The sequence below is a fragment of the Sapajus apella genome, unplaced genomic scaffold, assembly GCF_009761245.1.
Source record: "Sapajus apella isolate SASKATOON/1434 unplaced genomic scaffold, GSC_monkey_1.0 scaffold125, whole genome shotgun sequence".
Taxonomy (NCBI): Eukaryota; Metazoa; Chordata; class Mammalia; order Primates; family Cebidae; genus Sapajus; species Sapajus apella.
In genome coordinates, this window is record NW_022437065.1 from 60,042 (window position 1) to 87,864 (window position 27,823).

General features: G+C 36.9%; 1 protein-coding gene across 3 annotated transcripts in view; it reads right to left on the reverse strand.

The window, feature by feature from the left end:
* Window positions 1-27,823, reverse strand: part of PRRG1 (proline rich and Gla domain 1) — a 93,367-nt gene that overhangs the window by 46,234 nt on the left and 19,310 nt on the right. Inside the window, exons 2-3 of one of the 3 annotated variants that reach the window (XM_032261626.1) lie at window positions 17,079-17,179; window positions 105-155 (exon numbers count right to left, since the gene is read on the reverse strand). In XM_032261626.1, the coding sequence (XP_032117517.1) occupies window positions 105-114 (10 nt within the window). In that variant the 5' untranslated portion in view covers window positions 115-155; window positions 17,079-17,179. Of the gene's footprint in view, window positions 1-104; window positions 156-2,275; window positions 3,054-17,078; window positions 17,180-27,823 lie in introns of those variants that run through there. The other 2 variants (XM_032261627.1, XM_032261625.1) reach the window with 2 other exon arrangements.

The window sequence follows — 27,823 nt, forward strand, 5'->3', positions numbered from 1 at the left end:
ACAATTTAGGTATCCACAAATATACTATGAATTAGAAGTTTAATTTCCTGACTATAATAGCTCTGGAGACAGTCTAAATTACTTAAAAGGGAAGAGAAACTTACCCCTCCCCATGTTTTCTTGTGGTTTCTGGCAGGTCCCTGGATGATGATTCCCTGTACAAAACAGAACACATACACACAGTCAGACTGATAGAGGCTGAGTCGCTACATCAGATAAGCTACAGTACAGCTGATGTTGTTAATGTGAGCATTTCATTTAAGTACATTCCAATCTTTCTCCCTTACATAAATGTTTTCTCCCTCATGAACAGATAATCTAACCTCAGAGGACAGAAACACAATATTCTGGAAGTAGGGGCTTTATATCAACTTACTATGACCTTCTTTATCTGGTACTAGTTTCTGCCCATGCCACATAACAATCCTCAAATTGGTCACAAACTTATCTCTTCAGAAAACAGCAATATCAACAAAAATGGCAGACAAAAATACCAAAAGGTCCAGTGCTAATAACCAAGCCAGCAAGTTACTAGCATTCCTGTCCCTGGCTTCCCTTCAATATCATTCTGTGACAAATCCAATACCCTTTATAGTGTAACATTTTCCTGAATGGTGTAAAACAGTAGCATCCCTAATCAAATTAGCCCTGAGGCAAAGCAGCCCACAGAATAAACAGTATGAATCAATGAGCATAAACTACTGACAACAGAAACTTTGGAGAAATAAAAAAACATACATCGCAATTACAGAGAAAGGGTGTGCACAGGGGAGCAGGAATTCTGTTTCCAAAAGATGATTAAAAAAAAAACAACTCATACATACACAAAAACTAACTCATATCATATCATAATGCTTCATTTTCTCAGAGTTCAATCATAAAGCTATTGTGCATTTATTATTCACTTGTCATGTTCCCAATATGAAACTAAGCACCTGAAGGGTAAAGCTATAAGACATAAACTATCAGTCCATTAAGGAATCTATAACCTACTTGAAGTTAAGCAGAGACCACTGAAGAATAATATTAGACTTAGACCTGATAACCAGCTGTGTAATACTGGATCAATCATTTTCCATGGCAAATTCTTTGCCAAAGGAGGAAGCTCAACTATATGAGTGTTTCCCAAATTATCCTCCACAGCATGTTAAAAAGTGTGTTATTCAAAAACAGGACTCTTTGATCTGGTAATAGGGCAGAAACTAGTACCAGATAAAGAAGGTCATAGTAAGCTGATATAAAGCCCATGCTTCCAATGTAGGAAATACTGACTTAAGGTTAGTCAGGTTTCTTTATTATAAGACTTCTCAGAGCCTTGACAATGCTAATGAGCAATGGGACAAAAGTACAGTCACAAAGTATTTGGCCACATAGTTCTTTATGTAAGCAATGGGCATTTCTCAGGAGTCTTGTCCTTTGGAGCTCATTTTGGAAAACTGGACAAGATAGCTGCTAAAGTTTCTTGCAGCTCTGAAATTCCATTATTTTCTAACAAGACATTAATCATATGGAACAAAATTAACATAAAGTAAATTAAGAAAGAAGTCAAGGAGGCTGGATTCTAAGATAATTTTGGAGTTGAAAGGAACTTTAGAAATCATCTAATGACTTCTCATCAACATATAGTTTTTGAAAGCAGAAGACAACCCTCAAAAACTTTTATGCAGACCACCAATATATAAAAAATGGGTTAGGGTAGAACTCCTCAGGCAGAATTGGGGTGGAGGGTTGTATTCTCACCCATTTGGATTTTTCCTGGAGGCGGCCAGGACATACCTCATCAGAAGCCTCACACTATAGGAAGCACAGTTTGAAATCCAGTGACTCCTGGCCCTTCAGATAAAGTTATTCTGGGAAACCTTTAGAAAAGTGTTAGAACTCATACCTTTTCACAGGAAGGTCCTCACCCTTCCCAGGTATCATCTCAATTTTAACTGTAACCCATTCAAATCAGATAAATGAAATAATCATTATGTCAATATAACTATAAAACCATTTTTACTCCAAGAAATACCAAAAGAAAGTTAATATACTAAAATGTCATCCATGAACAAATGAAAAGCCATGAAAGAGTTAAGCAGGGGAGTGATATAGCTAAATTGTGATTTTTAGAAGATACCTCTGGCAGCAGTAGGGAAAGGAGATTTGAGATGTGAAAGTGGCTTGACCAGGGACAGTGATATCGGAGATGCTAGGTAAATCTGGCAGTACATCTCGTATTTTATTTCTTGTTTATTCTTTAATATTTAATAAAGTATTTTAGAAAAGAATCAACCTATTTCAGTTGTGTTAGGAGAAACCACAAAGGAAAGAGCTGTCAGGCATGGTCCAGGATTTTCAAAGAGGAATTGCCACTCCAGAGGTCAGCATGGTGGAGGCAACCAGCATCATTGGAGGCAGCTATCTTCCCGAGGAAGATAAAACCAAGGAGGCAAAAATCAATACTACTTGTCAGTCACCTCATCTAGCATTTCATCAATAAACCTCCAAAGATCAGCATCTTATTTTAAAGAAGACAATTTTTTTATAGAGATAAAAGGCTCAAGGCCTGTTACCCATATTGTCCCAAACTCCAAACTCTCCCAGGCCCAGGTTACCTCCCTGCTCCCTGCTTCTTCTGATGTCATGATCTTTCCATTGTGATCCTCTGCTGTTCTAGTCTCCGGCTCCTTCTTTCAGCTTGTGTGTGTGTGTGTGTGTGTGTGTGTGTGTGTGTGTGCGCGCGCGCGCGCGCACACACACACGTTTATGTTACTTTTTATACTTCTCTAAGCAGCAGTATTTATTTGAGTCTCAGTGAAGTCCCCATCCCAAACTAGACATTACTTCTAAAATAATGGTGATACACTTAACAATAATAACAACAAAGCAGCTTTTAGCCAGACATTAGAAAATCTAAATAAAAATAATCATTGTTCATATCTTATAGTGTCTATCAGACTAATTCTCAACGGGTAGGCAATTTGTCTTCTACACCTGTATCTAGCCTGTGCAAGGCACTAGATCATTTCCAAAGAGAATTCTAGTGGCCCACACAAACCAGACTTATGGGAAGCTCATTTTTGCTTAAGTTTCCTTTAGTATAAATGAATGCGTCAAACTCCAGTAATTCACATACTACCTTAATCAATTTAATGAGTTTTGCTTAATGCATCTGTTGTGCACACTCACTTAATGTTACTTTCAATTAAGTCACTTTTTAACCTCAGTATCCACTTTAGTGTCCTATAAAGTAGTATGCAAAAACATGGGTTTGTTGTGTTATATATATTATACTGTATATAAAATATATAACTATTAAAATTATAGAAATTTTTCCAGGTCCTACTTAGATATTCAAAGCATATCACAAGTGGTACATTTTGTGAAACACTGTTCTTTCCTGTCTTGTCAATCAAAAAATATTTGGTGAGTGTCTTTTATTTGCCATATCCTATTTTATTCTTCAGGGTAGGGGTTTCTCAACTGGGGGCAATTTTTCCCCGAGGAGGCATTTGGCAATATCTAGAGATATTTTTGTTTGTCACAACTGGAGAGGGGTGCTGCTGACATCTAGTGGGTTGGGGCCAAGTGCTGCTAAACTGCCAAACATCCTACAATACATGGAACAGCCCCTTACAAGAAAGAATTAACCAGTCCAAAATGTCAATAGTGTTAAAGTTAAAAAACCCTGCTTTAGAGAAACAATTGGCAAACAAGAAAGACAAATTCTCTGGTTTTTGTTTGTTTGTTTGTTTTGGAGTTTACAAGTCAGTAACAATGTTACACATGATACTCTTTTTCACTATTGTATTAGTCTCTTCTCATGCTGCTGATAAAGTCATACCTGAGACTGGGTAATTTACAATAGAAAGAGGTTTAATGAACTTACAGTTGCATGTGGCTGGAGAAGCTTCATAATCATGGTGGAAGTCAAGGAGGAGTAAGTCACATCTTACATGGATAGCAGCAGGCAAAAAGAGAGAGCTTATGCCAGGAAACTCCCCCTTATAGAACCATCAGATCTCGTGAGGCTTATTCACTATCATGAGAACAGCATGAGAAAGACCTGCCCCCTTCCTTGATTCAATTACCTCCCACTGGGTCCCTCCCATAACACATGGGAATTCAAGATGAGATTTGAGTGGGGACACAGCCAAACCATACCAAGTATATTCAAGTAAGAGTCATCAATCTACAGTTTTCAGGATTTCTTCTCTGCATGCATTTCTTGTACATGGAAGTCATATAGGCACTGAACAGATTTCCAGTACCATGGCTTTTAAAATTGTAAGTTAAGACTCTGTTGATCTTTATAGTGCTCATACAGTTTAGAAATGACAACTTAACAATGCAGAAATGTAGTATTCAGTATGGTACTTAGGCAGAGCAAGCTTACATCCACATTGTTAGGATCCCAGCATCATAAAACTGTCAAAGAACTATAAACAGAAGCATGTATCCCCAAATACGGGCTGAAGGTTGCAAAGTAGACACTAGATTTTAGATGGAGATCCAGATTGACTTTATATCAATATCCTGGGAGCTGCTATCATTTCAGTTCAGAAAATACAAAACAAAATACCACTATATAATATGCAGTAGTTTGAATGTTGATTGAATAATTACTATGTTATAATATACTAGGGAAAATGTTAGGCTCTTTTATATATTACTTATGTTAGATCAGCTAAAATGTCCCTAGTTTGGGACAATAATAGAACCTATATCACATTTTATCTACTTTTTGGAAAGTATACCTTTTTTGAAAACTGTATCAAGTTTGTTTCCTGTTTATTTTTCAGTCTGAATTTTTTTTACTATAGTTTTTAATTGTATATATTTAAGGTGTACAACTTGATGTTTCGATATACTTTTTTTTTTTTTTCAGATGGAGTCTCACTCTGCTGCCCAGGCTGGAGTATAGTGGCACGATCTCAGCTCACTGCAACTTCCACTTCCTGGGTTCAAGCAATTTTCCTGCCTCAGCCTTCTGAGTACCTGGGATTACAGGCACCTGGCACTATGCCCAGCTAAGTTTTTGTATATATAGTAGAGATGGGGTTTCACCATGTTGGCCAGGCTGGTCTCAAACTCCTGACCTCAAATGATCCACCCGCCTCAGCCTCCCAAAGTTCTGGGATTACAAGCATGAGCCACCACTCCTGGCCAAGAAAACCTCCATTTTTAAAAGTAAAACATTCCCTCCTTTTTACTAGACACTAAATCTGCTGTCATCTTGATTTTAGACTTCCAGCTTCCAGAACTGTGAGCAATAAATTTTTGTTTTTCAAAAATTACCTAAAGTATTTTTTGTTATAGCAGTCTGAATCAACTAAGACAGGTTGTTTTCAGTTTAAGAAAAACAGTAAAGCAAACTCCCATTACTCAGGTTTAAAACAATGGCAATATCCATGGCTCAATCTAACATTACCAATCAGTAAGACCTATTCACTTCCTTTGCTCTAATACAAGATCCCAGTCTTTCTATTCTCACTCCTACAAATCCTAGCCACATCTCTTTAAATTTATAGTATGTGATATGGTTTAGATCTCTGTTCCTACAGAAATCTCATGTTTAACTGTAATTCCCAATGTAGAAGGTGGGGTCTGATGGGAGGTGACTGGATCATGAGAGCAGTTTCTCATGAATGGTTTAGCACCATCCCCTTGATACAGTTATTGTGAGAGTGAGTGAGTTATTGCAAGATCTGGTTGTTTAAAAGTGTGTTGCATATCTCCCCCGTCTACCTATTCCTCCTGCTCCAGCCATGTGAAGTGTTGGCTCCCCTTCACCTTACATCATGATTGCAAGTTTCCTGAGGCCTTCCTGGAAGCTGAGCAGATGCCAGCATCATGCTTCCTATACAGCCTGTGGAACTATGACCCAATTGAACCTCGTTTCTTTATAAATTATCCAGTCCCAGGTATTTCTTTATAGCACTGCAAGAATGAATAAACAAAACTGGTACCAGAGTGCAGTGTTGCTATAAAGATACCTGAAAATGTGGAAGCGACTTTGGAACTAGGTAACGGGCAGAGTAGGAAGAGTGTGGAGGGCTCAGAAAGAGATAGGAAAGTGTAAGAAATTTTGGAACTTCTTAGAGACTGGTTGAAAGGTTATAAATAGTCATATGGGCAGTGAAGGTCAGGCTGAAGAGGTTTCAGATGGACAAGAGGAACTAATTGGGAAATGGAGCAACGGCCACTATTGTTATGCATAAAGAATTTGACTGAATTGTACCCCTGCCCTAGGGATCTGTGAACTTTGAACTTGACAGTATGATTTAGGATATCTGGCAGAAGAAATGTCTCAACAGCAAAGCATTCAAGATGTGGCCTGGCTGCTTCTGACTGCCTATTCTAATGGGTGTAGGCAAAGAAATGACATAAAACTGGAACATATTTACAAGGGAAGCAGAGCATAGAAGCTTGGAAAATTTGCAACCTGGCCATGTGGCAGGTAAGAAAAGTCTATTTTCAGGAGAAGAATTCAAGAAGGCTGCAGAAATTTGCATAAGTAAAAAGAAACCAAATGCTAATAGCCAAGGTGATGGGAAAAACTCCTCAAAGGAATTTCAGAGATCTTCATGGCAGCCCCTCCCATCACAGGCCCAGAGGGCTAAGAAGGAGGAACTGTTTCATGGGCCAGGCCCAGGGCCCTATTCCCTACATTGCAGTTGCTCCAGCTTTAGCCATGGCCCAAAGGAGCCCAGGTACAGTTCAGACCACTGCTTCAAAAGATGTAAGCCACAAGCCTTGGCAGGTTCCACGTAGTGTTACGCCTATAGGTGCACAGGAAACAAGGTTTAAGACTTGAGAGCCTCCACCTAGACTTCAGAGGATGTATGTAAAAAAGCTTGGATGTCCAGGCAGAACCCTGCTCCAGTGGCAGAGCCCACATGGGGAACCTCTACTAGGGCAGTAAGGGTTGGTACCCCTACAGAGAGTCCCCACTGGGGCATTGCCTAGTGGAGTTGTGAGAATAGGGTCACCATCCTCCAGACCCCAGAATGGTAGATCCACTGTCAGCTTGTACCCCCAGCCTGGAAAAGCAGAAAATGCTCAACATCAGCCCTTGAAAGCAGCCATGGGTGCTGAACCCTGCAAAGCTACAGGGCTAGAGCTCACCAAGGCCTTGGGAGCCCACACCTGGTATCACTGGGCCATGGATTTGGGACATGGAGCCAAAGGAGATTATTTTGAAGCTTTAGGAGTTAATGACTGCCTTGCTGGATTTCAGATTCGCATGGGGCCTATAGCCCTTTTCTTTCGACTGATTTCTCCCTTTTGGAAGGGGATTAATTACCCAATGCCTATACCCCCACTGTATTTTGGAAATAATTTGTTTTTTATCTTACAGGCTCATCAGTGGGAGGGGCTAGGCTTGTTTCAGATAAGACTTTTAACTTTGGACTTTAGAATTAATGCTGAAATGACTTAAGATTTTGGGGGAGTATTGGTAAGTCATGATTGTATTTTGCAATATGAGAGGCACATGTGATTTGTGGGGGGCTAGGGCCAGAATGATATGGTTTGGATCTGTGTCCCCACCCAAATCTCATGATCAAGGAGGTGGGGTCTGGTGGGAGGTGATTAGATCAGGGGTCACTTTCTCATGAATGGTTTAAGCACCATCCCTTTGGTGCTTTTCTTGTGAAGTGAGTGAGTTCTCCCAAGATCTGATTGTTTAAAAGTGTGTTGCACCTCCCTCCTCTCTTCCTCCTGTTCCATCCATGTGAAGTGCTGGCTTCCTCTTCTGCCATGATTATAAGTTTTCTGAGGTCTCCCTAGAAGCTGAGCAGATACCAGTATCATGCTTCCTGTATAGCCTGTAGAAATGTGAGCCAATTAAACTTCTTTTCTTTATAAATTATCCACTATTGGTTATTTCTTTATAGCTATGTGAGAACAGACTAATAAAGTATGCTTCATAAAGACAATAAATATCTTAATTCTTTGGATCTTCCCTAGAATATACACTTAGTATATGCTCAAGGAATACTTATTGTACATGTGTAACCAATACCATCAAAGTGATCACTAACAGTTTTTAATGTAGAAATACAATTGGTATTTTGACATCTTGGTTGATATGGTCTTAGAATTGTTTTGAGTATTCTATTTTAGGTATCTTTCACCTTATGAAATGTCCCTAAAGCCAAACTCTCCAATACTAAAACAGCCTATGATTAGCTGTTTTACTAAACTTCTCCTTACCTTGATCAAGATGCTCAGAGGGAGGTGATATGGAATTAGGAATAAAAAAGGGGAGATAAATTCTGATAGGTCATTTGAATGCAAGCTCCTAGCAACTCATAGCTTTAATATCGTCAGAAGAAACTGAAAAGAGGCTTTTAGCATAACAAACCACAAGAATAATAACAGCAGCAGATAATAACATAGTGTTTTGTTATCAGATTATTGTGTTCATTCCTTTAATCTTTGCTATTTTATGAGTTAAGTATACAACTATTATTATCTCCACTTTACAGATAAGGAATCTGATATAGAGTGGTTAAGAAATTTGCCCAAGATCATAATGGCTGTAAGACCACAAAGCTAATATTCTTACCTAGGTAATCTGGTTCAATAATGATATATAATAGCAGGTTCTTGATTGGGGTTTGGGGGATGGATTTCTTTCTCTAAATGGGGTGTGAGTTCTACAATTTAAACAAGCTATTAGGTTGAGCTATGTGTGAGCAAATGTAAGTATGGATTTTAAAGACACTTTATATATTAAAAAAAGCAAATAAAGCAAATTATATATAAAAAGCAAATAAAGCTTTTCAGCCATTAAAAAGTATGAGAAGAGGATTACAAAGGGACAGGAGGAAACTTTTGCAGGTAACTGCTTGCCCATTATCTTGATTGTGATGATAAATTCACGAGTGTACACATACATAAAAAAATCTCCAACTGTACACTTTAAATGTGTATGTATGCCAATTATATGACAATTATATCTCAATGGAGCTGTATGAAAAAAAAGGATGAAATAGATCTATACATAAGCCAATCAAAAAATAAAAAAGAATGTCCACAATGTATTGAGTAGAGAAAAAATTATAAAACAGTATTCATGAAATCATTTGTTATATATATATGAACACATATGTAAGAGCATATTATATATATATGTAATGTTATCTGTGGGGTTATTTTGTAGCCTCTGGTAATACAAAGAGCTTTCACTGAGGCATCCCTCAACAGGTACATGAAGAAGCCATCTTGGGCTGGGGTCTAGTAGCTCATGCCTATAATCCCAGCACTTTGGGAGGCTGAGGCCGGTGGATCACCTGAGGTCAGGAGTTCAAGACCAGCTTGGCTAACATGGCAAAACCCCATCTCTACTAAAAATACAAAAAATAGCCTGGCATGGTGGCAGGCACCTGTAATCCCGGCCTTTTGGGAGGCTGAGGCAGGCAAATCACTTGAACCTGGTAGGCAGAGGTTTCAGTGAGCCTAGATCATGCCACTCCACTCCAGCGTCAGTGACAGAGGGAGACTCCATTCTAAAAAAAAAAGAAGCCATCTTGGAAGCAGATGCTCCAGGCCCAGTAAAGCCTTTGGATTACAGTGGCCCCAGCCTATATCTTGATAGCAATCTCATGAGAGACCCTATGCCAAAAACACCCAGCTGAGCTGCTCCTAGATTGCTTTCAGAAGCTCTGTGAGATAACGTATGTTTGTTAAATGAAGCTGCCAAGTTTTAGCGTAATTTGTTATGCAGTGGTAGATAAATTATACAGCATATGGTATTGCTGCTTTGTGAAATTTTATACATATAGCATACATACAGAAAAGTGTACAAATCATTAGTATACACCTTGTTGAATTTTCACAAAGTGAGCCCACCCACATAACCAGCACCCAAATCAAGACACGTAGCAGAATAGTACTAGCACCACAGAAACCCTCCTTCTGCTTCCTGTCCAGTTACTACTTCCCAATAAGGGTAACTACTGCCCTGACTGATTACAGATTTTGCGTGTTTTTGAATTTCATATAAATGGAATCATAGTATGTACTCATTTGGATCAAGCTTCTTTTGCTCAACATCATGTTTGTGAGATTCATCCATATTGTTGTATATAGTTGTAGTTCATTCATTCGCACTATAGAGTCCATGTTAGGTATATATCCCCATTTATTTATTCATTCTATTGATAGAAATTTGTTTCAAGTTTAGGTTTATTACAAATAGTGCTGTAAACATTCTTGTACATGTCTTTTGATGAAACTATATATCTATTTCTGCTGGGTGTATGCCTATATTTCCATTTCTGTTGGGTATAGAAGTAGAATTACTGGGTCACATGCTGCCTATATTCAGCTTTACTCATTACTACTAAATAGTTTTCCAATGTGGTTGTACCAATTTACACTCCCAGCAGAGTTCCAATTATTCTACATTTCTATATTCTAACAGACTCTTAGTATTGTCTTTTTCATCTTTGCTACTCTTGTGGGGGTAGTGGTTTCACATTGTGCATTTTCCTGATAAGTGATGAAGATGAATACTTTTTACATTGGCCCTTTGAATATCTTTTGTGAAGTGCCTGTTTCAAGTCTTTTGTCCATTAAACATACATCACTTTTCAGATCAGCTAAAGGCCATAATTTTCTAACTTTATGAGTTCTGTATGGTGTTGTGAAAATAAGAGTCTTTGTGCAACAGAACAGTCATCAAAATAAAAGAAAGATAAAACTAATAGTAGGAATATAATTAGGTATCTCTTCTAGAAATATAAGAGAAGTAAGAACAGCAGGAAGGCAGACAGAATCCTTAAGGCAGAAATGAGACAAAAAAGACAGAAGCCATTATGAAGACAATGCATCTGGACAGGATTTGCTTCTTTTTGGTGGGTGGGAAGTAAGCCACACATAGTAGATAGCTCAAGAATCTTATGTTAGCCTTAGTCATTGTCTAGAAAGGCTTTTCCATAGAAAAGAAGAAACACAGGTAAGTTTTAACCCTATTACATAGTGGTATATAACTCAGGCCAGTTTAGTGATAGTAGGCAAAACAGTAAATATTCTGCAAATGGGAAAGTATATCACCTGTAAGTGTGGTTGCATTATATCACACTTCACAAAAGAGGAAAAATGGTCATTTATGTATGCCCTTGAACAGCCAATAAGTACACACTAACCTTCCTTTAACCTCACAAGCCTACATTACGCTTTACTTCTTTTTTTTTTTTTCTTTTATGAGTTACCAGAATGCACTATGGCATTAGATGCTTATTTTTAGTTTACTGATTAAATTTTAATAGGACTCTCCAGAGAGCAGAACAATCAGTAAAAAAAGTTAATTTTGCTGGACAAAATCAATGCATAATGGACACCATGTATAAATGAAAAAGTAGAAGAATAAATAGTGTGGCTTTGGTTATATTATCTTAGGCATACCACAGCATAGAACTTTAGCTTCAAAAGTAACAATCTGGTGTTTTAAATGTGATCATATATGAAATTCATTTATTTTAATTTTTAAATAAATAAGGTCAGATATACTAAATTACTTCAAGAGGTCAATACACACAATTCAACCAGAAAGAAATAGGTTCTCACATTTTTAATTCTCACAGTCATACTGTATAAGCATGTCACAAAAAATGACATTTAGAAATCATTGCAAATAGCATATGGGACAAATTTGATATGCCTCTGAGGCCTTAGAAGGAAACAATGACATGTAATATTGTTGCATCACTAGCTACTAAATCATGTCACTGTAGTGAATGTTTAAGAATAGCACATTAAAACTACCAGGAGAACCAAAATGTAATGACTTGACACAGATAATTAAAACACTAGCCTGAGTTCTCAAGAATATATATTTTGCAGGATGAATTCTTAAATAAGATTTACATGTCCAATAAAGACTTTCTAAGTAAAAATCCATGGCCTATAAATATCATTAAAATTTTTTTAAAGAAGATTTGTCTCAACAAAAAATTAAGTCGATAAAGCTACATAACAATAAGTACAGCCCATAAAAGAGTGAGTGTGGGCTTGTTTGTAAGATAAAATTAAAAGGCATATGCAGAAGCACTCTTTCCCACTGCAAACTAATACCTTTTTCCAGCAGAAGTAGCCCAAACAAAATTACAAGGATGGATTTCTAGGAGAAGGTGATGTTGTTAGGCTACATTAACTACATAGGTAAAGAAAATCTAAAAATAATGTGGAATTCTAGACTTGAATTATCCATTTCTTATATTTTTAAACCCTTCAACTCAATCTAACTGAACTGGAGCACTGTGAATTCTCAGACAAAAAACAAAAGAGAAATGAAACGGGGGTCCTGGAAAGTTCACAAACTAGAAAAGGAGCTTAATCACATTTGATTAAAAATCACCAATCCCCAACAGGAGATTTGATTTTGTAATGATGTCCTATGTTAGTTAATGCTTTCAGAAATCATGTATATTTTCTTTGATGCTATTTTCTCATATGTATCACTAAACTTGACATACTAGACATGCAAAATTTATTGAAAAAGATATTTTAGTGAGTTCAGCTCATGTTATTCCAGTTTGTATCCTACATTTTTATTTATACAAGATCTTCCTATAAACATGATTCTCAATAGTTGCATTATATTCATGTACCATAATTTAACCATTTCCTAAATGTTTTACCATTCAGAAATAAACTTTGTTATATCCATACATTGGAAAATTATGCAGCCTTTAAGATATTTTTGTAGTTATAAATAACATAGCTGTGTATATCTTAGTACAGCGCCACATTATTTCCTTGGGGTAGATGAGTGTGAGAACCTGCATCAAGACATATGGAGACAGAGCTATCTTATCCTTTGGGGCAACTATGTGTATACTACTGGGAAATTAAACAGGGGGTTATCAGCTCTTCACATGTGTGGATTAATTTAGCCAGCTTGCCTCTTAGTGCTTAACTGAAACAAACTACAAAAATTAAAGTTTTCCTATAGTGAAGTGGAGATGGTATAGCAGTGAGACAGGTCACAAAGGGTGAGTGTGGAATAATTGATTCCGACCAGGCAATGTACAACAGACAAGTTCATTCTATTCCTTAACCAACTGTGAGATATTTTTGGAAGTATATTTTCTCTCCTATAAAAGGCTTCCAGGTGAAATGTATGAGAACTCAGGGAAGTCTGAGAAGGAAGGGCCAAGATATAATCTGCGCATACTTTGTTAGTTCATTGAAGGAGTTATTATACACATATAATCAATTGTTGCTTTACCTCACAAGCTATCTTATCTAAAATTTCAGTTGTTATATATTTCTCAATATCACTTAATTGGTGTCCTAGATTATCACCAAACCATGACAAACAAAAAAGGAAATATGTATACCAATTCAACAAATTAATATTTCTGTATCAAATTAACTTTATTTATTAACACTAGGTAGGCCTCTTCTGGAAAAAATTAAGTATTATTTATATAAAGACATGTAACAAAAGAAGATAAAATAAAAGCTTAAAAATAATAAGCATTTGAGAAAAATATGACAAAGGGAAAGATCAATAATAAGAGAGAGAAGACAAAGTCAGGATTCATGATTGTATACAAAAAACAAAACAAAACAAAATGTTATAGAAGGTTCTGTAATTTTGATAAAAGAAGAGGTAAACCTCCTAGTAGCCAATGCCAAAAAATAATTTGTTACATGAGCTATGGTATCTCTAAGATAAAAATAAACCAGTTGCCCATAAACTTAATTACTTATGATTTTGAGATTTGACAGAAAAATTATCCAGTGTCCTCAGAAGAAGAAAAGTAATGAACGATGTCTTCAACATCCATATAGTATATACAATAACACATTTAATTGCATAATTTCTTATAGCTTCTTTAAGTTTGCCAAGGGCAAGATAGCATAGAAGCAATGTAGTCTATATTTGTATAATATATTTATAAATTGGCCAACTCAAATGACTTCTTAAAATAACTTAGACACACCCAAAATCATACGTAGTGGAATAACAATGCCAAAGGAAACTCATTGCACCTGGGTGGTTCAGACCAAAGTCTGATGGCCACTCTATAAACAAAACCTAAAAGATCTGACTCACTCTGCTGGCCCTTCTCCAAAAAAGAATAGCAGTCCAGAGAGAACTGCTGATAAGGAACCCCATGGGCCAAGATAATCTTGATATAGTTCCATCCTAAATAATTAAGGGCAAGATATTATAGTTCATTTGGGGGTAGCCTTGGGTCCCTAAGAATTACTACTCCCCAGAAGCAGTTTATGGAAATCTTGCCAAGTTGGTTTACAGAATCAGTACAGCCCTGGGATCAATCAGCCAAAACAAAATAGGATGTTTCTTATTACATGGTTATAGCTGAAAAGTTACCCCAAAACCTTATACTAGATTCTAACTGTCTGGAGACAGTGTACTAAAGGATCTGGTACTAGGTGGAGGGAACATTTTCTGGACTATTACTACTTTAGTACCCATTTTCAGGTGGATTCAAATCTCTCTGTAAATCTCTTCTTTCCCCTAGTCTCATATATTTTCAACAGAGTTGAGGTACAGGAACAGAAGTACAGAGGGAGCTCTGTCTGAAGATTTTTCTTGCTCCCCAGCTCTGCACCAAGAACATTTATACCATTTTACTTGATCTACTCATTAAGAACCCCATGAGTCCAGAAAGGTGAATAATCATATCTGTTTTACAGATGAGGAAACCAAGGCTTAGTCTGGTTACATAGCTACTACTTATTACAACCTGTAGTATCACATTCCAAGTCTGATTCTTAATCTAATGCTGTCCTCACTAAAGTACTAAACCAAGAACAGAAGATTTTTAGCTCTGAGCTTAATTTTATATGTCCTACAGTAGATCTACTAATATTAAAATGGCCATTTTTGCAACTTGTAAATCAAAAGCAACAAATATAAAGATATGCAAATGTGAATCAGAGGTTCTAAGACAGCCTCTCAGAGTTCTGGCCCCTTTTATTTGCTTTTCCACTACAAGAAGAATCTTAAAATTTGAGTCAACTTTCCCATTTCCATGCCTTTGTTCAAACCATTCCCCTTCTTTTAAATATGATATTCCTTCCTTTTTTGTTTATTTAAATCCTAAAGCCATTGTTAATGATAGTACAATTCTTCTCCTCAGAAATGTATCTTCATCAGCCCAGGAGGATGTAATCACTCTGTCCTCTGAATTTCTATAGCATTCAAATTGGTAGTACTCATTTTTGTTTGCTCACCCATTTTCTGCGTGTGTAGTATTCTCCCCAGATTGCAAGCTCTTTCAGGGATGAGGCCATGACTTGGCCTATCTGTATTTGTCATAGCATCCAACACTTAGCTGGCACAGAAAATCACTCAAAAATGGATGACTAAGATACCAAATCCATTGGAGTGTCTAAACAAACCAGTTGCCTACTTTACTACCTTTATTTCACTGTAAATTTGAACAATCTTCTAATTTCCCATTTTCCTCTTTACTGCTCCTTTTCTACTTTATAACACAAAACCAACACTAGGTTGAATACAGATTATTGTATGACACAGGTGAAGAATATTTTCTGTTCACCAAACTGATATATACTTAAGGCAGGCAATTTGGAAAATTTATACAATTGTTACTTCATAGTTCCTTATATATTTGTCATTTATTTAATCAGTACTCTATTGGAATTAATTTAGGATGGTTCTATTTTTTCATTGTAAATAGCACTAAAAGTATACTTACCTATATTTTATACATATTTCTTACTATTTTCTGAGATTAACTTCCTGGACCAATAATTATTGCTAACTGTTACTTGCAGTGGAACACTCTTCTACTAATATATATATGCCAGGAATAGATAAATGTATAATAATTGAACTTTCTATTGTGGTAGAAAGCAGATAATGATAAAAATGTAATAAACACATCACAGATGCTATAAAGTAAATAAATGAAACATTATAGGAAGACTAGTCAGATCAATTGCACCTAGAAAAGACAATAAGTCTTCACAAACAAGGTGACACTCGAGAGTCTTGAAAAATGAAGACTTGCCTGCCAGAAGCAGAAGGGAAATAACACTCTATCTAGCCTCCTGTCTGAAACTGCTACCTCTAATCCCATGCTAAAAAATAAAAATAAAAATAAATTACAAAAAGACATTGCAATTCAATATACCTCCCATTCTTCCAACAAAAATTAATAAGGACTTACCACAGTCAACTATTATGCTACGACTCAATGATTACCGAAATGACATAAAACCTGCCCGCATGTTGCTGACAGACTAATGATTTTGAAGGATAACTTAACAAACCAAGCAATTACAACTCAATGACTGTATAACTATGTCTCAGATATACCACTGTATCTGGCCTAAAAGAAGTCTGATTCTCCAAGCCTTTCAAACCAAAACCGAATTTTGTTTCTTATGTACAAATTACCTCACTCCCAGAATAAAGAGGAGGCTATCATGCTGTCGTTTGTGATCATTAAAAATCTCAGTGCAATTACAAATCTGGCAAAGATCCTAGGAGATCAAATCAGTCCATTGTATAACTAACAGCTTCAAAGCCTCTGGAGACGATCAGAATCCAAGTACTTAAGAAAATTACCTCACCATCCATTCACTTCCTCAGAAACTGCTTCTGAAATGTCTTGCTGCAATTTTAGCTACCAAGGAAAGTCACTCAGGAAAGGCTCCTCCTACATATCAATTTAGTTACTAGTTTGAGGAGAAAATTCTCTTTGGCTAACTATTTCACCAAACTTCATATGAGCATTATAGGGTTTTAATACCTCATGCTGCTAATTTTAAAACAGACTTTCTCCCTGTCCTTCTGATCACACAGATACAATGAAACATAAGAAAAGTCCTTTGAAAATATAACACCTTACCTCCTACTCAATTGAAGCATTCATCTACCTCAAAGATATGAGAGTAAGACAAAAGATAGTAATGTGGTCTACTACAGAATCAACAGGATTTCAACTGGGTCCTCAGAAGAATAAAACAAATATCCATTAAATTATAAATTAATCTTTTAGAATCATCTGGAAAAAATATAGAATTCTGTGGGTGACATTCATGAATATCCATAAAATACATTCTTTAGCCTTACTCACCTTGCTATTCTGGTCTAAAATTGTTTTTCACATTTTCAGTGCTCATTCATGCAATTAAAGCCTCAGAGCAGCTTGGAGCACTGGTTTTCAACCCAGTTTACCTGAAGGAGAAAAAGGCTACATATAGCTTGATCTGTAGTTACAGGTCACTAGAGCCAACAACAGCAAGATGGTTACCTACAGCCCCATAATGAACCCAGAAGTCTCAAGCCTTCCTAAGGTTTCCAAGTTTGCTTACATTACTGAGTAAATGGAGACACAGGGCAGATAACTGAAGAGAGTTTCTAAATTATGATATTGAATACTTAATCTCAGGAAACAGTTCTATACTGCATCTCTTTTACAATAATCATACTGATAAGTCAATGCCAAATCCCTAGATTTAGTGAAAGATCAACAAAGCTACTTTGAACTCATTCCTATTCAATACTGAATAGCATGTATAGTACAGCCTATAATTTGCCATAATGACATAAAGACCCCACATAATCTCTTACATGTGCATTACCAAGAGAATCATGGGCCAAAAGTCAAGTCTTTCAAGTTATATTTTGAGGAATTTTATAATTCATACTCTACTGAACATCTTAACCCCAATATTAGAAAAACTGTCATTCTTTGCTATGCTATACTCTTATTTACTTGAGAATTTCTGTAAGCCTCCTAATTTTGATACACATCTTTAAAGTGTTCATGTTAATAATTTCACTTACTTTGACTATCATATGAGGCAGAAACTACAGAATGAACTTTATTTAATTACCTGGTCCACTATTTCCTACAGTCTTTCAACAAATGAGTTAAATAGAAGAAGTAGAAAATACAACTATAGGATTTATCCAAAAACTATTCATTTAGATAGCTTTATATAACAAAGTATATCATGGACAGATTAATCTTTTATATTAAATGACTTGAAATATGTTGGCTGTTTATCAACATGAATGCAAGATGAAAAATATGCAAATATTTATTTAATCACCTTATTTCTGAGATAAACAAAACATTCACATTTAGTGAATAATTTAAAGTGAACCCCTAATTAATAGATTCAACTAGTATTAACTGAATACCTAACTTTGTGACAGGCATTGTATTAGGAACAGTAGAAATGAGCATTCGTCTCAAAAAAGTCCTAACTAGGTTAATAAAAAATTTCCAGATTCTGTGAAAAATTATTCAAATTTCAGTATAACTGAGGGAGGTGGGATTATATAGGTTTCTCATAGCCTCCAAAGTGTTCTGATTGTCTCTACAATATCTCCCTCCCCTACTCCCTGGTGTATGGAAATCAAGAGGCTGGGATATCATAAGATTCTACCTTACCAAAAGTCACTGAGTGACCACATGGTCCTGGTTTCTAAGAGACATTATTCAGTAAAGCAGAGGAGATTTTTTGTCCTCAAAGAAATATTCCTGAAAACTTTCCATTTCTGGGCATGATGAGCTCAGAACTTATAGGATCCTCTCCCTCCTCAGCATATATATATACAGAGAAAATAACTATAAAACACGGATATAATAGAAACAGAAATGAACTTAAGGTACTGGACAATGAACAGAAACACACAGATTCAGATGAGGAACCCACAACTGCTAGGAGGAATGGAGACTTAAATCTGGGCTAAGTGCAGCCCTCGTGGTGAAGAACAGCTGGTGGAGAAGGGGGTACACATAGGAAAAAAATCCTTTTTTTTTTTTTTTTGCCCTAGGAAATCAGAAAAGTTGAAAAATGCTGATGAGTGTGGGGAATACTAGAAGGAAGAGAGCCAGGGAGGGAATTCCTAAACTCTGTTCACACACATTGAACCTTGAACCATGTTCCTGTGTAACAGATACAAAGCAAAATAACAATTCTAAACTGAGACTAAAGCTGCCACCCTGAGAGTACTGGTGAGTGAAGAGAAAAAGATACACACTGGTAAAGTTGGTATACTCACTTGCAAGAGAGTATATGGTGTTAGTCTAGGACTAGGTACAAAATATGCACAGCAGAAGTGGGTAACTGTACAAAAAAAAAAATGCAGTCACTTAGGCCTAAAAAACAAAAACAGAAAACCCAAACTGATTTCAGAAATCATGATCACTGACAACAAAGAGCTAAAGAGTGGATCCTTAAGCTCTGCCTACTCACATTTCTGACTAAACACTGAACCATGCTTATACAATCCAGACTTTCAGCAGCCCATCCAAAAACAAAAGATCTGAATGAAGATAAGAGCTGTTGCAAAAGAAATAGTTAGCTGTTCAAGCCCAGCCAACAAAACTGGATGCTGAAACAAAGGAAACAATACTTTTTGGGTGAAAACAACATAATCCCGAATCTCCTCAATTTAAAATTCATAATATCTGAGATATAACCCAAAAGTACCCAGAATACAAAGAATCAAGGAAATAGAACACATTATAAACAGAAAAAAAAATCAATGTAGTCCAACTCTATGATGAATCAGATGTTGGAAGTTACATGAAGATTTTAAACTGGTTATCATCAGTGAAATATAAATAGACATATTTCTAATTCATGAAAACCTGACTTGCATTTTCTGGTCCAGAATGTAAGGAGCTTATCACTCTTATCCTCACAAGAAAAATGTTAAATAAACTGAAAATTAACAAATCTTCCTAGATCCATTATAAGTTGTAATTGCTGGGCAAGCCACTGCCCCCAAAACTATAGAGACAGACAGGCATATATAGAAAATCCAACTTTCTGAAGCAGAAGCCCAGGAGAAAACTCCAGAACCAGTACCAGGGTAAGAAAACATAAACTGTAGTTTGAGAGTTAGAAGCTCCAGGGAGGCCCAATCTTAGCCCCATATCCACTTTTGTGAGTTTCCACTCCAGGAGCCGTATCAGGTTCTTACAGTAAAGATTAAAGAAAGATTATCTCGGGCTTCAGGCAGGGAGAGTGAAAAAGCAGCCTTTTTATGAAACACTCAAGAACATTCTCTTTCTTAACAAGGTCTGCCCTCAAGGGAAACTATAGTGGTTCTTGAGTATCCACGGATATCTAAATCCAGAGATATTCAAGTCCCTTATATACAATGGTGGTGTATTTGTACATAACCTATGAACATCCTCCCATATACTTATATTCATCTCTAGATTGCTTATAATACCTCATACAATATAAATGCTATGTAAATAGTTCCTACACTGTAATTTTTATTTATTTTGTATTATTGCATTGTTATTCTTTATTGATTTTTTCCCCAAATATTTTCCATCCATCATTGGTTGAATCTATGCAAGCGAAACTCATGGATCTGGAGGGCCAACTGTATTACTAGAACATAACCAACTGGGGATTTAGCAGACCCTAACTGACTTGGAAGAAGGAAATGCCTAATTCCTTTCCCCATTTACCCTTCCTATTTCACCTAAGGTGGGAAAAACAAAGCAAAACTGAGAAGTACTTGTGAAGGTTGCTCTAGGTCAGAAGCTCATTAAAAGACTGAGACCCAATCATAGGACTATAGAACACTTCTCTCCCTACACCTTACTACATCAATAGGGATCCTGTATAACAAGAGGATACAACAGAAATAATTGCATATCTCACATCTTAAGAAAAAGTTTCTAGAGGAACTCAAAGATAACAGGGAAGTTAAAAAAAAAAAAAAAAAAAAAAAAAAAAGCAGAGCAAATTTTATTTCCTGACACAGCTACAGAAAACACTAAACACAGCCAAATCCCTAACCAAATAAACCTAAGACATTACACTAAACATCTGTTCATCTTAATTTCTTTTACCCAATACATCATTTCCAGTTTTTGACCAAAAAAAAAAAAAATCACAAGGCATACTAAAACGTAAAAAGACATGGTTTGATGAGGCAGAACATCAGAACCAACCTCAATTATGACAGAGACCTTGGATTTATCAATTCATGAAAACCTCAGTAGAGAAACAGGAGGCCTCAGCAGAGAAATAAAGGCAATAAAAAAAGGAAATTTTAAAATACAAAATATGATTTATGGAAAAAACCACTAGATGGATTTAACAGCCAAATGGACATGACAGGAATAAGTGAACTCAAAGACAGATCAACAGAAATTATACAAGTTGAAGAATAGAGAAAAAATGAAACAAATTGAACATAAGCTCAAAAACTTAATAGATGATATCTGCCATACATAAGTAATTTGGTATACCAGTAGAAAAGATAGAATGAGACACAAAATATATTTGAAGAAACAATAAATGAAAATTCCCCAAACTTGATGAAAGATAGCAATGAAATGAATAGATACAAAATGATTATGAAGTAGAATAAATACAGAGAAGTCCATTCTGAAGTAAAAAATAAACCGCTGTAAATCAAAGAGGAATAGCCTTGAAAGCAGCAAAAGAGAAATGATATATCACAGTCAAAAACACAATCAATTAATGCTTAACTTCTCATCAGAAACTATGGATCATGGACACTAAAGAAAATAAAATTACAGACCAATATCCCTGACGAACACAAATGCAAAAATACTCAACAAAATCGTAGCAAACTGAATTCAATAGCATATTTAAAAGATTATTCACCAGAACAAATGGAATATATTCCTGAAACACAAGGACAATTCAACATATGGAAAGCTATAAATATGACACACTACATTAACATGATAAACAAAAACTATATGAACATCTCAATATATACAGAAAAGCATTTGATAAAATTTAACATCGTTTCCTGATAAACTCTCAACAAATTAGACACAGAGGAATGCATCTCAACACAATAAAGTCCATACATGACAAGCCCACAGCTAATGGCATACTCAGTGATAAAAAGTTGAAAGCTTTTCCTCTAAGATCAGGAACAAAGATGCCCAATCTCAAAAATTCTATTCAAAACAGAACTGGAAATCCTAGCCAGAGTAATTAGGCAAGAGAAAAAAACAAAAGGTATGAAAATCAGAAAATAAAAAACCATCTGCAGATAAAATGATCTTATACAGAGAAAACCTGAAGAACTCTACCAAAAAACTGTTATAAGTAATAAACAAATTTGGTTAAAACTAATAGCTACAGGATACAAAATCAGCATATCAAAGTAAGTAGTATTGCTATACAGTAATAATGAACTGCCCACAAAATAAATCAGGGAAACAATCCCATTTCCAGTTGCTACAAAAAAAAAAAAAACACTTAGGAATAATTTCAATGACATTTTTCACAGAAATAGAAAAAATGATCCTAAAATTCAAGTTGAACTACAAAAGACCCACACTAGCCAAAGCAACCTTGAGGGGTAAAAAAAAAAAAGCTTGACACATCACAGTACCTGACTTCAAAATATCCTACAAAGCTAAAGTAATAAAAACTCTATTGCATTGACATAAAAACAGACACATGGACAAATGGAACAGGATGGAGAGCCTAGACACAGACTCATACATTTAATGGTCAATTGATTTTGCAAAAAGGGACCAAGAACACATAATGGGAAAAGGAGAGTCTCTTCAAAAAACGGTATTAGGAAAACTGATATCCACATGCAAATGAGTGAAATTGGACCATTATCTCACACTATATATAATAATCAACTCAAAATGGATTAAAGACCTAAAGGCAAGACCTGAAACTATAAATCTACTTGTAGAAAACATAAACGGAAAGTTCCACGGCATTGGTCTGGCCAATAGTTTTTTGCATATGACACCAAAAGCACAGGCAACAAAGGCACAAAAATTGACAAATTAGATTTCATCAAACTAAAAAGTTTCTAGACAGCCAATGGAACAATAAACAGAATGGAGAGATAGCCCATGGAATGGGAGAAAATATTGGCACACTCTACATCTGATAAGGAGTTAATAGCCAGAATACATAAGGAACTCAAACAACTCAATAGCAAGAAAACAAATAGTCCATTTAAAAATGGGCAAAGTTAGCTGGGCACAGTGGCTCAAGCCTGTAATCCCAGCACTTTGGGAGTCTGAGGCAGGTGGATCACGTAAGGTCAGGAGTTCAAGACCAGCCTGGTCAACAAAGTGAAACTGTCTCTACTAAAAATACAAAAAAATTAGCTGGGCGTGGTTGTGGGCACCTGTAATCCCAACTACTTAGGAGGCTGAAGCAGAAGAATTACTTGAATCTGGGATGCAAAGGTTGCAGTGAGCTGAGATTGTGCCACTGCACTCCAGCCTGGGCAAGAGAGCAAGACTCCATCTCAAAAACAAATAAATTAAATTATAAATGGGCAAAGTACCTGATAGACATTTCTCAAAGACAAATTGTCTACAAGTATATAAAAATGCTCAGCATCACTAAGGGAAATGCAAGTTGAAACCACAACTAGACATACCCCACACTTATTAGCACATATCAAAATGGTAAAAGACAACAAGTGTTGGTAAAGATGTGAAGAAAAGGGAAACCTTCAACACTATTGGTGAAAATGTAAATTAGTATAGCCATTTTGGAAAACAGAATGAAGGTTCCTCAAAAAATTTAAAAAGTACTACCATATGATCTAGCAGTTTTTTCACAGGATTCTTGCAGCATTGCTTCACCAGCCAGAAACCTCTGTGGCCAGTGGCATGTTTGCCTGAGTTTTGCTAGGGCCTGCTGAGCTCATTCCACCCACTCAGCCTGGCAGGCTGCACTCAGCTCATGCTACCAGCCAGGCTCCCATGCTTGCCAAGGGCAAGCCAGGCATGGAGTGGCGAGGGGTGTGTGAACAAATGTAGGGTCCAGCCACTGTGCATAGCTAGGCATGCTGGCTGTAGTGGGGCTGGAAGCTCCAGGAGCTGGCATGGGCACTGGCTCCCTGCAAGGCTGCTGCTGGACCAGGCATACTGCAAGCAACTTCCACGGTTGGCACCAGGGAATGCAGTGGCACCCAGAAGCTTAGAAGTGTCAGGAACCACAGAGCCCCAAACAGGGTGTCACAGCCCTGGCTCAGGGAACTTTTAGATCTGGGCTTCCTGAAGGGAAGCAACTCTTCTCTCCTCCTTGTTGCCTACAACATGTTGAGCAAGGGGTGTGTTTCAGCCCTGTTTGTGTTACAGCTCTTTTTGCCCTGCTATTGGTGGGTCCCAAGTTCTTCTCCTGCATCCAAGAAGAATGAGGTACATGGACAAGTGGAGAGTGAGCAAGGCAAAAAGGAGCTTTATTGAGCAACAGAACAGCTCAGAGGAGACCTACATTGGGTAGCTCCTCTCCACAGGCAGGGTGCCTTGATTAGTGTTCAGCTCTCAGTAGAGAGGAGACCCTGGAGTGGGCAGCTCCTCTCCATAGCTGGACATCCCATCCTTTCCTCAAGTCTGGCTGAGTCCAGGGTTTTCATATGCTTCAGAGGGTAGGAAGTACAAGCTGACTGGTACATGAGTGGCCAAAGGTAGGCTGGAAAAAGCACCATTAGTTCCACTCCAGTCTGTGGGACTGACAGCCTGGCCCCCTGGTTTCAGGCCTTCCCTGGCTTGAAGGTGGGGCTTCACCAGTGATCTCACCCTTACTACCAAGAAGTCTGTCTGCCTCCTGCCATTGTTCATGGCATCCAGGCTGTTCGTCCTTAGGGATGCCTGCAGGCCAGCACCAAGCTGCCCTCAGCTCTCCCTTGGCCACCCTCCCATGCTTGTTGGTATCCACCTGGTCAGTTGCAACAGTGCCTGGGCTCAGCCTCAACTTTGCTCCGAGATCGGAGTGGGCACCAGGAGCAGGCAAAGGCCAGGCAGCAGGAGCAGGTACTTCTAAGCCTGCAGAGGCATGGGAGGGGGCCTTCCCAGACCACCAAGAGTACAGAGATTCCTGGGTCCCTAACCAAGGCTGGGCAACTACAGCTGGGCCTGGGAGAATAGGGCTCCTGTCTGCTCCCAGCCCCAAGGGCACAGGGAGGCCTGGGTCCACAGCTGTGACTTGGGTGGCTATAACTGTGTTGGGAGGGCAGGGCTCCTGCCTACTCCCAGCCCCTGCTGGCTCCATGGAGTGAGCAGCCCCAGCTGTACCTCCCCTACTGCAGCTGGTGTCACGGCAGCAGCTGCTCTAGGTGGGCCACTGCTGCCATTAATTCCACTATGGGATATATATCCAAAAATAAATAAATCAGAATGTCAAAGAGATATCCTAACTCCCGTATTCATTGCAGCATTATTCACAATAGCCAAGATATGGAATCAATCTAAGTGTCCTTCAGCAGATAAACAGATAAAGAAAACATGTATGTACTCACAATGGAATACTATTCAGCCTTTAAAATGAAAGGATTTCCTGTCATTTGCAACAACGTGAATAAACCTGAAGGGCATTAAGTGAAATAAGTCAAGCACAGAAAGTTAAATATCACATAATCTCACTTATATGAAATCCAAAAATGTTGAACTCATAGAAACAGAGAGTAAATGGTGGTATATTAGTCTGTTCTTTTGCTGTTAATAACAACATACCTGAGACTGGGTAATTCATAAAGAAAAAGAGGTTTAATGGACTCACAATTCCACATGGTTGGGGAGGCCTCAAAATCATGGCAGAAGGCAAAGGACGAGCAAAGGCACGTCTTACATGGTGGCAGACAAGAGAGAAAGTGCAGGGGAAGTTGCCTTTATAAAACCATCAGATCTCATGAGACTAATTCACTATCAGGAGAACAGCATCAGAAAGACCCATCCCCGATTCAATTGCCTTCTGCCAGGTCCCTCCCATGATACACAGGGATTATGGGAGCTACAATTCAAGAAGAGATTTCACTGGGGACACAGCCAAACCATATCAGGTGGTTATCAGGAACTGGGTGGGAGAAGACCAAAGAGATGTTGGTCACATGACACAAAATTTCAGTTAGACAGCAGGAATAAATTCAAGAGGTCTACTGTACAACATGGTGACTATAGTTAATAACAATGTACTGTGTACTTGAAAAATGCTGAGGAAGTAGATATTAAGTGATTTTACCACAAAAATGATATGTGAGGTAATACATATATGTTAATTAGCTCAATTTAGCAATCTTACAATGTATACATATTTTAAAACATCTCTTACCACACATCTATGAAATTTTCATCAATTAAATTTTAAATTTAAAAAAATGGAGGGCTGAAAAACTGTTAAAACATCTTTAAAGCCTTAAAAAAACAAAATGTTAACCCAAAATTTTACATTCAGCAAAAATATCACTGGAGCGTGAAAGTGAAATAAAAATATTTTCACATAAAACTAAAAGCATTCCTCATTGGCCAACCTGCACTATAAGAAATGCTAGAAGTTATTTAAATAGAAGAGAAATGATACCAGATGGAATTGGGATACTCAAAAATGAATGAAGAGAATCAGAAAAGGTAAACGTGGAGTAAATGCAAAATCTTATTTTATCCTTTTTTTCCTATTTATAAACTAAATAACTGTTTAAAAGTAAAATGATAACAGTGTTTTGTGGGCTGCATGAGTAGAGGGGAGTTTGTTTTACATATAATCACTATAATCAAAAGAATAGGGACGTGGGCCTGTAAATTTGTAAGATTTCCATATTTTACTTGAAATAGTATATTATTAAGTAAGTGGACTAAGAAAGTTATGGCTATATCTTATAATCTCTAGGGCAGCCACTATAAAAAAACAGTGCAAAGAAAAAAAAATAGCTAGAGTATCAATGGGAAAAAATGAAATGGAATTGTGAAAACATTTTCAGATACTTAAAAAAGCTCAAAAAGAGGAAATAAAAGAAGAGGCAAGTAGAAAATAAAAACAAAAACATATGTTAGGTCTAAACCTAACTACATTGGCAGTTATATTAAAAATTACTGAAGTAGATTTCAGTTAAAAAGGCAGAGATTGTCAGAAGGTAAAAACTAAAAAAAAAATCAAAGTAACTATATACTGTTTATAATACATTTATTTTAAATATAAATGTACAGATGGGTCAAGACTGCATGTTGGATGGAAAAGATACATCTTGCAAAGAGTTAAGTAAAAGGCTAGAATGGCAGTGGCCATTAATATCAGAAGGCAAATATAAAAACCAAATGTATTATGAGAGATAAAGAAGGACAATTCATAGTGATAAAAGGGTAATTCAATAGAAAAGCATCATACCAAATGCATATGGATCCCTTAACAGCATTTTAAAATACATGAAACAAGAACTGTCAGAATTGAATGCAGAAATTCATAATTTCACAACCATAACCAGAGATTTTAACAATCTTGTGTCAGCAATTAATTGAACTAGAAAAACAAAATCAGCAAGACATAGAAGACCTGAACACTATCGGCTACTTTTATCTAATTGGTATTTATAGAACACCACATCCAGTAATGGCAAAATACACATTCTTTTCAGGGAACGTGATACATTTACCAGAAAAGATCATATTCTAGGCCATAAAACAAGTCTCAACATAAAAAAAGAGAAATCATATGGAGTATGCTCTTTGACCACAATAAAATTAAATTAGAATACAGTTTTGGGGAACCCAGGACCACCCACAAGTTCGAGGTTCATCAGGACTCAATATCAGCTTATACTCAAGGCTAAAATGTATTACAGCAAAAGGAACAAAGTAAAAGCAGCAGGAAAATGCTATACATTGGGTAAAACCCAGAGTGGTCAGACATAGGCTGTTTATACATGCTTTCTCTCTAGTAGTGCAATATAGGTACATATATAGAATATCTCTGAAGAAGAACATAAGAGCATTTAAGTCTCAGCATTCACGGCTTTTATAGAGGACTGGTCATATAGGCATATCCAGCTATATGACCAGGCATAATAACCAAGACTTAGAAACCAGGTATACCTTATCAA